The sequence below is a fragment of the Arvicanthis niloticus genome, chromosome 6 (assembly GCF_011762505.2).
Source record: "Arvicanthis niloticus isolate mArvNil1 chromosome 6, mArvNil1.pat.X, whole genome shotgun sequence".
Taxonomy (NCBI): Eukaryota; Metazoa; Chordata; class Mammalia; order Rodentia; family Muridae; genus Arvicanthis; species Arvicanthis niloticus.
Window position 1 is genome coordinate 5531723 of NC_047663.1, and position 11300 is coordinate 5543022.

Consider the following 11300-nt stretch of genomic DNA (forward strand, 5'->3'; position numbering starts at 1 on the left):
CTCAGAAGGTCCCATCAGGAGGTGGGACAAAGAAACTGACCACATAAAAATAAACAATAAGAATTTGCACACAGGTAGAAATCTGAGCAAGGGCCAGTCTCAAGATAGAGGCCAGCTCGTCTGAAGTAGCAAATCCCCAAACTTCAGTGCGTGGATCAGCACTGGCTCCCAAGAACGATTAGAACTGGGTGTTCCGGGGCCAAGGATATTGTTCAACAGTGGAGCATTTGCCTAGCATGCACTAGAGCCTACATCCACTCTCCAGCACGGTCAATATTAAGAGAGATGGGAAGGCAGGGAGAGAGGACATTATAGGTCTTCCTTCCCAGGTGAGATGCTGAGACAGGGCAGGCCATCTGTTTTATCCAGCCCCCCAATGACTCTGGTCCACACTAACATGTGAAAAACACTGGTTCAGACTGAACAGTGAGACCCACCTGGCTCCCATCAATCACCTCGGCCACCCTTGGCACTACACACACAGCCTCCGCCATCTGCCAGGAGCTCACTTGTCCTCACAAGGTGCCACATGCCCCCAACACTCTTAGGCAATACAGTCTCAAGGTAGGGCATCCCCTCTGCCCCCCACTCTCCCCACAGACTTCTCTATCAGTCACACACACCCTGACTTGTCAACCTGCACCACCGAGGAGTAAGGAGTGTCACACAAGTGTGCCTGCAGTCATGCAGGGACGGGGAGCGGGCCAAAACATGACATCATGCATTCTTTCAATACACAGTCATTATCTAAGAGGTGCCAGACACTCAAGTAACCTGAATTGACAGCTGGAACCCAGGCTCAGAGTCCGTGCCCCAAGCTCTGCCAGCCCCAGTGCTCCATGCTGGGCTCCAAACAAGACTGAGCTGGCTGCACAGCCCAGAGAGAGGCAGGGGCAGAGGAGGTTTGAGGCCCCTAATTCATCAGAGGACTTGATAAGCTGGCAGAGCTGAAAGGGGACCCTCTCCCTTACCCCCAGGTCAGGGTGAGGAACCACACCTCATATAGAACCAGGGGACTCCAAAAGTCATGCCAGGTGTTTTCACCTGCTCCACCTCCGCTCTGTCCTCAACCCTGGTGCCCGTCTGTCGTCTTTCTACAAGACTTGCGTTACACATTTTAATCTCCATTATTTTAAGCCGACAGAGTAGTGCTTAATTAAAACTTGGTCCACTAAGGAAAACTCATAATTGCCAAAGAAAGGAAGAAAACAAAGCAAATTCCGGGCCTGTATTTAAGGGACGCTGTTAGGAACTGAGTCACCGAGAGAGGGCCTAGACTCAGAGGTCCCAAGATCTGCCTCAGGGACAGCTGTGCCCCTGATTTGTGTGTGGGGGTGGGGGGGACCGTGGTGACCTACAGTAGAAAAGATGGTTCAAGGGACACTTCTCTTACTTCAGAGGTACCTCACTGAATCCCTCTAAGCCCAGAGTGGGGTTCAGAGCACACTCAGGGAGGTCTTGTGGGAGACTCAATATTATCCTCTCAGCCTAAGGACAAAAAAAGAAGGGTGTGTGTGTGGGGGGACTTCCCAAGTTCCAGTTTCTCAATTCCCACCCTGTCTCAGCCTTAAGATTGTATTTCAGGTTGGAGATACAGGATGCTTGACATGAGGAAGTTCTACACCCTCAGCCTGGACTTGGAGGTCCCAAAGACCTCCTTAACATCTCTCTCTACCAGTTACCACACTTGGGGTCCAGGGCCCCCCAAAAGCAGTGGTTGGTCATTTATAGTAGATACGATAGTCTCATCCACACAGACAACATCTCAGGGGCATCTACAAAATAAAGGTCCTGCCAGGAGCTCTGCTAGAGACAGCATCCCCAAGTTAGGGTGATGTAATCAGAGAGCTGCCTCTGGCCTCCAATCTAAAGTTCTGAGGGGACCTGAAGAAGACTGGTCGCTGCGGGTTTCCACCAGCCTAAACAAACCAGGAGGTGAAGCTGAAGGGTTAGGAGGGGATTACAACTGCTCTGGGAATACTGTCTTCCCGTCCACAGGATTGGGAAACCCCGGCCTGGGCGAGGGCGCTGTCTGTGGTGCTGGAGACCGCTGCCTGCAATCATCACACCAGGTCCGACTTCAGAAGCGGGGCTTCCAGCGGGCTACAAAGGGAACTTGGGATTTGAGACCAGCCAGAATCCTCTCAAGTTGCCCGACGGGGCAGGAATCCAGCATATCTCTGGAAGAGCCAGAGTCTTTCCCTGGGCACCTTAGGCCAGCGATTTCTGAGACACTCCAAAACCCTGCCCTCAGTCCTCGGCTCTACAGACCTTTGCATTCACATAGACAACCCGACTGCTGCTGTCCCCAGAGGCTGCCATCTCAGCCCCACAGAACCAGCCCAGCATGCTGATGGCAAGAGCCAGATGGGCCACATCTCTCCACCCCCAACCCAGCTGGGTACAGAAGGTTGTCTGGAGGCACCGGGATCAATCCAAAGCTTGGCACCTGCCTTAAGGTTTATGACCGGACTCCACCTGTGGCCTAGTCCTGAGTCCTGCCCTCACTATGGTGTCCACCTCTCCTGTGTCTTATGGGGCCCAGTTGCCAAACAAGACAATACTCCAGGCACCCCCACCCCACCCCACTCCCAACACCTACCACTGTTTTCCCCAGCCTGGCCTCGGGGTCTAGCTCTGCTGGAGTCTGGGAGAAGGAAGTGGGGTCCCTTCCTAGGACCAACAGGTCTTAGTGAGTCTCTCACAAACTGCACCCCTACCTAGCCAGGACTGTCCACGGGAAGGAAAGGGAGGGAGGCGTCCGTGTTTCTCGCACCTGCTATGCCTGTCTAGCCTGTTGGAGATCCGCGGTTGATAGTGATTCCCCAGCAGAAGGAGTCCTTGCCCCAGTCTTGGGGATGTTCCTGTCAGACCCAGGTTTGTCCCCCGCCCGAAGATGAGTGAGATACAGGGTGGGGGGAGGTGGAAGGGGGATGGACTAGGCAGAGGATGGGCGGGTCGACCTAGAAGACAGGCGGGACACCAGGGGTGCTTCCTAGGCACCCCACAGTAACTTCCACAGCTCAGATAGGACCGACGCGAGATGAAAAAGACTTCAAGGGGCAGGAAAGGGACTTGCTGGCTGGGGCCACTTTGGAGCCCAGGACCTTGATCTTGGTGTTTTCTGATTCCATGTTCACCTCTGTATAAATGATATCGTTCCAATCCTGGTCAACTCAAGAAAGATCCAGACCTGCAACCCCCACACACACATACACATACCCCAACCCCATCTAATTCAGTTTCTCCATCCCTGTGGCCCTCATCCAGAATAGACTCGCAGACCTCCTTTGCCACCGAAACTTGCACCCCCTGAGGGGACCGACCTCGCCCAGCTCCACCAAGAGCCCCCTTGGGGAGGTCTTGACCTCCCCGCGCCAACCATAGAGAACTTTACCGAAAGGGTCTCAGGGTGACCAGGCATCTTCTGACCATTATCTTCCCATCGGGGTTGACTGTGATCATTGTTCAAACTTGTCTGGGCGAGAAGCCGGGGGCGAGGCCGGACGCACCGTCCTGGGCCCGGCTCTGGCCGCCTGGGGAACCGCGAAGCCGCTGCGGGCCGAAGCCGGGGGTCGCAGCGCCGGGGGTGCGCGAGGCACGGTGGCTTCGCCGCTCTGCAGCCCCTCTCCGGGGATGGCGCGGCCTGGGAGCGCAGGGCAGGGGTTCGGCGAGAGCTCCAGGCCGGGCGGTCTCTGCGTCTCCGCCCTCCCCGCTTCACATTTTGGGGAAGGCGAAGCGGCGCGCCCCCAGATCGCCGGCCGCGCGTCTGCCTGCTAGGCTCGCTGGCTGGGCGGGACGGCGCCGCGGCGCGCAGACGGGCTTCCCGCGGCGGGCGCCCTCATTCCCGGGGCCCGCGCCCTCGGAGCCGGCTAGAGGCGGCCCCAGGCCCTCACCCCGGCCCCCCGCACCTTCCAGCCGCTCCGCTCTGCACCCGCGCGCCGCGCCGCGCCCATGGCTTTGGGGAGGGACAGCTGCGCGCTCGCCTGCCTTCGTCTTCGCCCTCCCGCTCGGCCGCTCACTCGGCCGCTCGCTCGGCCGCCCGCGCTCCGGGCTCCGGGCTCCGGGGGTCCCGCGCGGCGCTACAACCCGAGGCGCCGCATTGTTCCCTCTGAGGAGGCGGCCCGGGAGCGGCCTCGCGCTTCCTCGGCGCCTGGGCGCCATCTGGTGGCCGCGGCCTCGCAGCGCTCCCTCCCCGGGCTGTGCGAGGAGGAGGGGGACCCGAGAGCGGGAGCCATGGCTCTGCGCCCCTCCCTGGACCATGCAACTTCCTAGGGCATCCAGCAGCCCGGGAGAGTCGAGGCTGCACAGGGGAGATGGGCGCGGAGAGGGGACCCTTGTCTCTCCTACGAGCCACCCTCCCAAGAGCTTCTGTACCTACGGCTTCTCACCCGCTGATTCTCTCTCGGCAACATCCACCCACCCTGAGAAACTCCCCGAGTCCTCCCACTTCTCACTTGTCTATAATAAACTGGGGCTGTGGCATTCGTGTCAGGAGCCGTCAGCTGTGTGCCTGAGGTCTAGCCTCGGATCCTCTTAATCACTGAGTTAATGGGCTTTCTAGTATACAACTAGTGACCAAAAAGCTCTTGCTGTCCTGTCACTTAGTCTCTTAGAGTTGATGTGGCTTTGGTCTTGACAGCCAGGAATGAAATTATCACCCAGGCTTGTGGCAGCTGAGGCACCCAGACAAGAGGCATGATTTAGAGGCCCAGCAAACACCCCATCGCCTTCAAACATTTCCTGAGCCAGCCGGCTGGAGTGCCCAAATTTCCCTCTGCCATCCGTCACTCTTTCACTGAGGCACGGTCAGCCTGCCCTTGCTCAATGCAAATGTGCTACCTAGCTGAGGGAACACATCAATTCGCCAACACTGATTTATCGCCCGTTTTCTCATTGGCGGGAAGTAAGGCAAATAGAACTCGGGACAGGTGAACTCTGGTGGAGACGCAGACAAAGCAGTCACTGTTGGTAAGAAAAGGCTCCAGGGAGCCAGAGCAGGTTGCAAAGAGTCTGGGGATGCCAGGGTTGTTGGATGGAACCAAGTTAAGATGGAAGAGAATAGGGGTGTCCTAATTAGGTTTCTATTGCCGAGATAAACACCCTGACCAAAAGCTATTTGGGAGGAAAGGCTTTATTTGGCTAACACTTTCACATCACAATCAGTCATGAAGGGAAGTCAGGGCAGGAAATCAAGGCAGGAACCTGGAGGCAGGAGCTGACGGGCAGGAACCTGGAGGCAGGAGCTTACCCACTCGCTCTCCAAAGCTTGCTGGGTCTGCTTCCTACACCACCCAGAACCACATGCCCAGGATGGCACCGCCACAGTGGGTTGGGACCTCCTTCATTATTGATCAAGAAAATGCCCACAGGCTTGCCTATAGGCTGATCTGATAGAGGCATTGCCTAAACTGGTAACTCTTGCTTGTGTCAACAACAATAACAACAAAAAACTAGCCAGAGCAAAGGGCTTTCTTTCTCCTGAGCTGGGGAGGGTGGCCCCCTTCACAGACTATCTTTATACTCAGTACGCAAGGCTTTGGCAAGAATCACGTCTGCCTGGTCCTGTGTTGATCCAGCCTGATGGCAACAGTCACATCTGCCTGGTCCTGGGTAGTGTTGATCCAGCCTGAGTACCTTAAGGCCATGAAGGCTCTGCCAGCTTCAAAGTCAAGAACTCTGAATGTGGTCCGGGGAGATGGCTCAGCCTGGAGAGGCATCTGTCACAGACTGATGACCTCAGGATCTACAAGGCAGAAGAAAAGAACCCACTCCCTCACATCCTCTAACTTTCACACTCATATCACGGTATACATGTGACCGCACACGTGCACACATGACAAAAAAATATTTCTTCTGACCAGTCATCTCCCATCTCACCACGCTCAAGGGGTTTTGTTTACACCTATTTGACAGCCCTGAGGGATGACTGCCGTGTACCATCAGGGGAAGTAGCCTTCCTTCAACCAGAAACTTGGGCTTAGAAGATGGAAAGGACACTCCCAGCTAGGTGTGGTGGTGTACATCTGGCCCGCTGGCACTTGGGAGATAGAGGGAGAAGGATCAGGAACTCAGGTCTAGCCTTGGCTACACAGTGACTTTGAGTCCAGCCTGGGCTACACGAGACCTTCTGTTTCAGAAGGAGGTAGCTCCCCACTGCCCTCTTCCTCTGGGTCTTGCTCCATTGGGCCTGCCCATACAGGCAGCAGAGGGATTGCCCGTCTCTGCACTGAGCAGCAGACTCGCAGGCAGGGGAGATGCAGAGGAAGAGTGAGGGTTACTTGCTGTGACAGGTTGTCTAGCCGTGCGCTTGCTTTTGCCAGCCTTGTCTCTACAGTGCAGTTCAGTGCACATGGCCCCCTTGCTGGGCACAGTAGAAGAGAAATTATGAATCTCGCATTATGAAACCCTGAACACAAGAACTCTGTGCCTCAGTTCCCCCACTGTGACTTGGGCTATTTATAGCACTGGCTTCACAAGGTTGCTAGGTGGATGCCTGCCATGGTTATTGTCTGCTGTAGCTGGCACCACTGGTGCCCACATCTCCTCTACATTTGCTTCTTCACACTAAAGCTACATCCCTTCAGTTTTGCCTGATGGCTGTGGGGATATGACCACATTCAGGGGGAAGACTGAGGTGCCTCCAGAAACACCCTGCAGCAATAGATAGATACCCTACTTGTGTCCCACTTAGGTGTGATACTCTGAGCCACGTGCCCCATACACTCCTGGTAAGATAGCCATCTGGTTGCCGAGTTGGCCATTGTGGTGCCACATGCCTGGGAATAGCCACCTTCTCTTCCCTGTGACATCTGTCATTCTTCAGCCAATATTCTTGGGGTCAGCTTCCAGACAAACTATTTCACTTGAGTCCCTGTCTCAGAACCCCCAAACCAGAGGCTTGCCAAATGGACCCAGAGTTTTCACCACTGGGCCACAGCAGATTCAGCTGTGGAACTTAGCAAGACCAAAGCTTTATTCTATTCAGGTCCCCGATGTGATACTGGGGACACATCTGTGCTTTTTCTTGAGGCCAGGTCTCATATAGCCCACTGTCTTAGTTACTGTTCTATTGCTTTGAAGAGACCCCATGACCAAGGCAACTTGTAAAATGTAGCTGGGGGCTTGCTCACACTTTTAGGGGGTCCATTATCATCATGGTGGGAAGCATGGCAGCATCCAGGCAGGCATGGAGCTGGAGCAGTAGCTGAGAGCTTTACATCTTGATCTGCAGACAGCAGTCGGAAAGAGGGGGACACTAGACCTGCCCAGGACTTTTGAAGCAAACCCCATTCCCAGTGAGTGGCACACCTTGAGCAAGGCCACACCTCCTAATCCTTCCCATACAGTTCAGCACGTGAGGACTAAGCATACAAACACATGAGCCTGTGGAGGCTGTTCTCTCAGGCTACCCTCTCCCCACCAAGGCGGTCAAGAACTTTCTATATATTGGGGCTGACTCTAAAGTCCTGATCCTCCTGCCTCTAGCTCCCCAAGTCCTGGGATCACAGCCCTAAACTACCATACTCATCATAATGTTTTTGGAGACAGGGTCTCTCTATAAAGCCCTGGCTAGCCTGAAACTCACCAGGTAGTCCAGGCTACCCTTGAACACACTGAGGGCTGCCGGCCTCTGCCTCCCAAGTACTAGAATTAAAGGTGCATACCACCATGCTTTCTTCCTTTCATTTTTAATGTTAATGGGAAGGGTCCCTATGTAAGCCATCTTGGAGCAGGCAGTAGAAACTGAGGCAGGCCTGCTGGAGGGCACATCTAAGGATGTGTCAGCTCAAGAGGGTTTCTGACCTGAGCTGTCTTTCTCTCAGTTACTTCCTTCTCTTGCAGGAGATCTGCCTTGCTGCAGCCCCTCTCCCTGGCATCCCAGGCTAAAGGCACCAGGAGAAATCCAGACTCAGCAGCAGCAGGCCTGACTGGAAAAAGTATAAGAGGCCCCTGGAAAATATTAAGGAATAAGGGAGGTACCCCTATTCAGGGTCTTGGACCAGTGGTTAAAACCTACCAGTAAAGCCACTGAAATCGTTGCCTAGGTTACCATAGCTCATCAGCATGAGAAGAAAAGCTTAAATCTGCAGTCATGTGCTCTCTGGATTCTGGAAGAAGGAACTCTGAACTCACGGAATCAGAGGGGCTGAATCCTTCTGGGAGTTCTAGTGGAGATGCTGTCCCAGCCCTTCACAGGGACTTCATGGAAGAGGACAAAGTGGTTATAGATGTCTGAGGACCTGTATCCCCTGAGGACTGCACAGACAATCACTGCGTTGTGTGGCCATGGGCCCAGCTACTTCAAACAAAGCCAAAAATCTGTGAAGTTGCATAATTTTAAAGTGTAGGCTCAATATTTTTAGAACATTGTGTAAGGCCAGTAAAATCCACTTGATGGCTTGCCTTACAGAATCTCTGTGAATGTCACCACCCAGAGGCGGAACAGGATCTGTGGCCCCACCAATTTAGCAAGGCCAGCTTCCTGGGGTCAAGCCTTCCTCTTTCTCTTCTCAAGCCCAGAGACACAGACACACACACACACACACACACACACACACACACAGAGACACACAGAGACACAGACACACACACACAGACACACAGAGACACACACACACACACACATCCCCTATCTTGCCTAGGAAGGAATGTAAGTACTGGGCTTAATCTGGAAGCCGAAGGGTAAATTGTTCCCTGGAGCTTCCTGTCCATCCATCATCCATTCACACAGAGACAGACACACACACATATACACGCATGCACACACAGACACACACACAGACACACACAGACATACACACACAGACACACACACAGAGACACACATACACACACAGACACACATGCACACACGCACACACGCATACACACACATACATACACACAGAGACACACACATACACATGCACGCACACAGACAGACACACATACACACAGACACGCATGCACGCACACACACTCACACACACAGACAAACATACATACACACACAGACACATATACACACGCATGCGCACACACGCACACATACACACACACACACACACACACATACCAGGGTTCTATCTGGTCATCATAGCTTTGACTTCTCTCCTGCCTTCCCAGGGCTTCAAGAAGCTTCTGCAGCTCATAGAGCTGGGCAGGAGGAAGCCAGCAGTTTACGGAGTTTGAAATCCCCATTTCACGTGCTCACGATGCAGCAGCAGACAGCACATTACGAGGCAATAGGCCATTGTCCTTTGCTGGAGTGCGGAACATTAATAATGTCATAACAGCATTTACCGACACTGCACACAAATCATCAACGGCGGCTGGCGGGAAAACCAGCCCTACACCCTGCGCCTAGAGCCAGTCAGGAGGCCACCAATCAGGGAGGGCTGCTTCTCCAATGCACATTTCATGCTTTCTGTTTCACAACATGTAGGCTAATCCTCCGATTGAAAAGCAGCGTCTGGGGTTTATTTTTATTTATGTCAGAGAGCCCTTCTGCTGCACAGCTCGTGGGAGCTGAGAACACAGCTACTGTACCTTGGTAGTTCTGCTGGGAACGTAGCAGCTGTGTGTGTACTTACACATGAATTCATCCCTGAATGAGAGACAGAGACAGACAGAGGCAGAGACAAGAGAGTGTGTGTATGGGTGGGGGGAGAGAGAGAGAGTGCTAGGGGGACTAACAGCCCTTCCTGGGTGAACCCTGATTGGACACTGCAAACACAAGCAAGCATTTCATTTACTATGGTCTGAGATTCATTAATTTTCTCCTTGCAGCCTGTCAGGAAATGATCAGGGACTCTAAATGTGTTTCCAGCCTTATATTTTTTGGTGTGATAGTTATACATTCATTAGCATGGCAACTTGTAAAATGAACAATTCTTTTGCTCTAAGTAGTCCCCCAGGGACCTCAGAGACCAGTACATGTCAGTGCATGTCAGTCGTGGGCTGGCCAGGAGCCTATAAACATGCTATCACACATGACAAGATCAGAGCAAGGTTGCCTGTGGGATTTCAGTTGCTAATCAACATTGCTTAAAACACAGAGGCGTTGAGGCTGGAGAGATGACTCAGTAGTGAAGAACATTGTCTGTTCTTCCAGAGAATCCAGGTTCACTTCCCGGCACCCTACATGGCAACTCACAACCATCTGTGATCCATCTGGGATCTGACACCCTCTTTTGTCCTCTGTAGGCACCAGGCACACAAGTGGTGCATAGACATACATGCAAGCAAAACACTTATACACAATTTTTTTTGTATTAATAAACGGTGTGCTGGTGAGAGAGCTCAGTAGATGAAGGTGCTTGCCGCCAACCCTGACAACCTGAGTCTGATTCCCAAACCTGACAACCTGAGTCTGATTCCCAAACCTGACAACCTGAGTCTGATTCTCAAACCTTGACAACCTGAGTCTGATTCCCAAACCTGACAACCTGAGTCTGATTCCCAAACCTTGACAACCTGAGTCTGATTCCCAGCTACAGCTACAGTGTACTCACGTACATAAAATAAAAATAAATCTTAAATTTTTTTTTTACTGCTGGGCAGTGGTGGTGAACACCTTTAATCCCGGCACTTGGGAGGCAGAGGCAGGTGTATTTCTGAGTTCGAGGTCAGCCTGGTCTACTGAGTGAGTTCCAGGACAGCCAGGACTACACAGAGAAACCCTGTCTCGAAAAACCAAAAAAAAAAAAAAAAAAAAAAAAAAAAAAGAAAGAAAGAAAGAAAGAAAGAAAGAAAAGAAAAAAAGAAAAAAAAGAAAAAGAAAAAGAAAAAGAAAAAAGAAAGCTAGCTGTCGAAGTTATTGTCCAGTCTCTGCCTGTTGAGAAAGTTCAGGCTTAAATGAAGTCATGATTAGATCAGTCTGTAAGACTGGATAAGTTGAGGTCATCTGGGGTCAGTGGCTTTCTGTGAAACTGTCCTGGAAGCAGGTTTTGATAAAACAGGAATGAGGCACTCTGAGGCAGCATCAGACAGGATGCTGAAACAATATGTGTCTCAGCATCCTCAGGGGGGAATCTTGTCAGGGCTGTCCTTTGGGTTTTGTTTTTTGTTTGTTTGTTTGTTTTTTTCTGTGAACATATAAGCTTTTACAGGTAATACACATTTCTTCATTTATCTATGCCACAATATCGTGCCACGTCCTGAGGATTTTGTAGCCAACAAGATTTATTGGCTATGCTTAGCTGAAGTTCTGGACTGGAGACATTTTCGTCTCAACCAGTCTCAAAGCTGTTCTCGTGTGGGGGATCCGTGCGTACTTTACCTTTTTTCTTTTTGATTTCTTTCTTTCTTTCTGCAGC

The 11300-nt window shown here is 52.3% G+C and overlaps 1 protein-coding gene across 1 annotated transcript in view; it reads right to left on the reverse strand.

Moving 5' to 3' along the window:
* Positions 1 to 3903, reverse strand: part of Mgat5b (alpha-1,6-mannosylglycoprotein 6-beta-N-acetylglucosaminyltransferase B) — a 65186-nt gene extending 61283 nt beyond the window's left edge. Inside the window, exon 1 of the mRNA XM_034507501.2 lies at positions 3398 to 3903. Within this exon, the coding sequence (XP_034363392.1) occupies positions 3398 to 3465 (68 nt within the window). The 5' untranslated portion in view covers positions 3466 to 3903. The remainder of the gene's footprint in view (positions 1 to 3397) is intronic.
* Positions 3904 to 11300: the final 7397 nt, after the last annotated feature.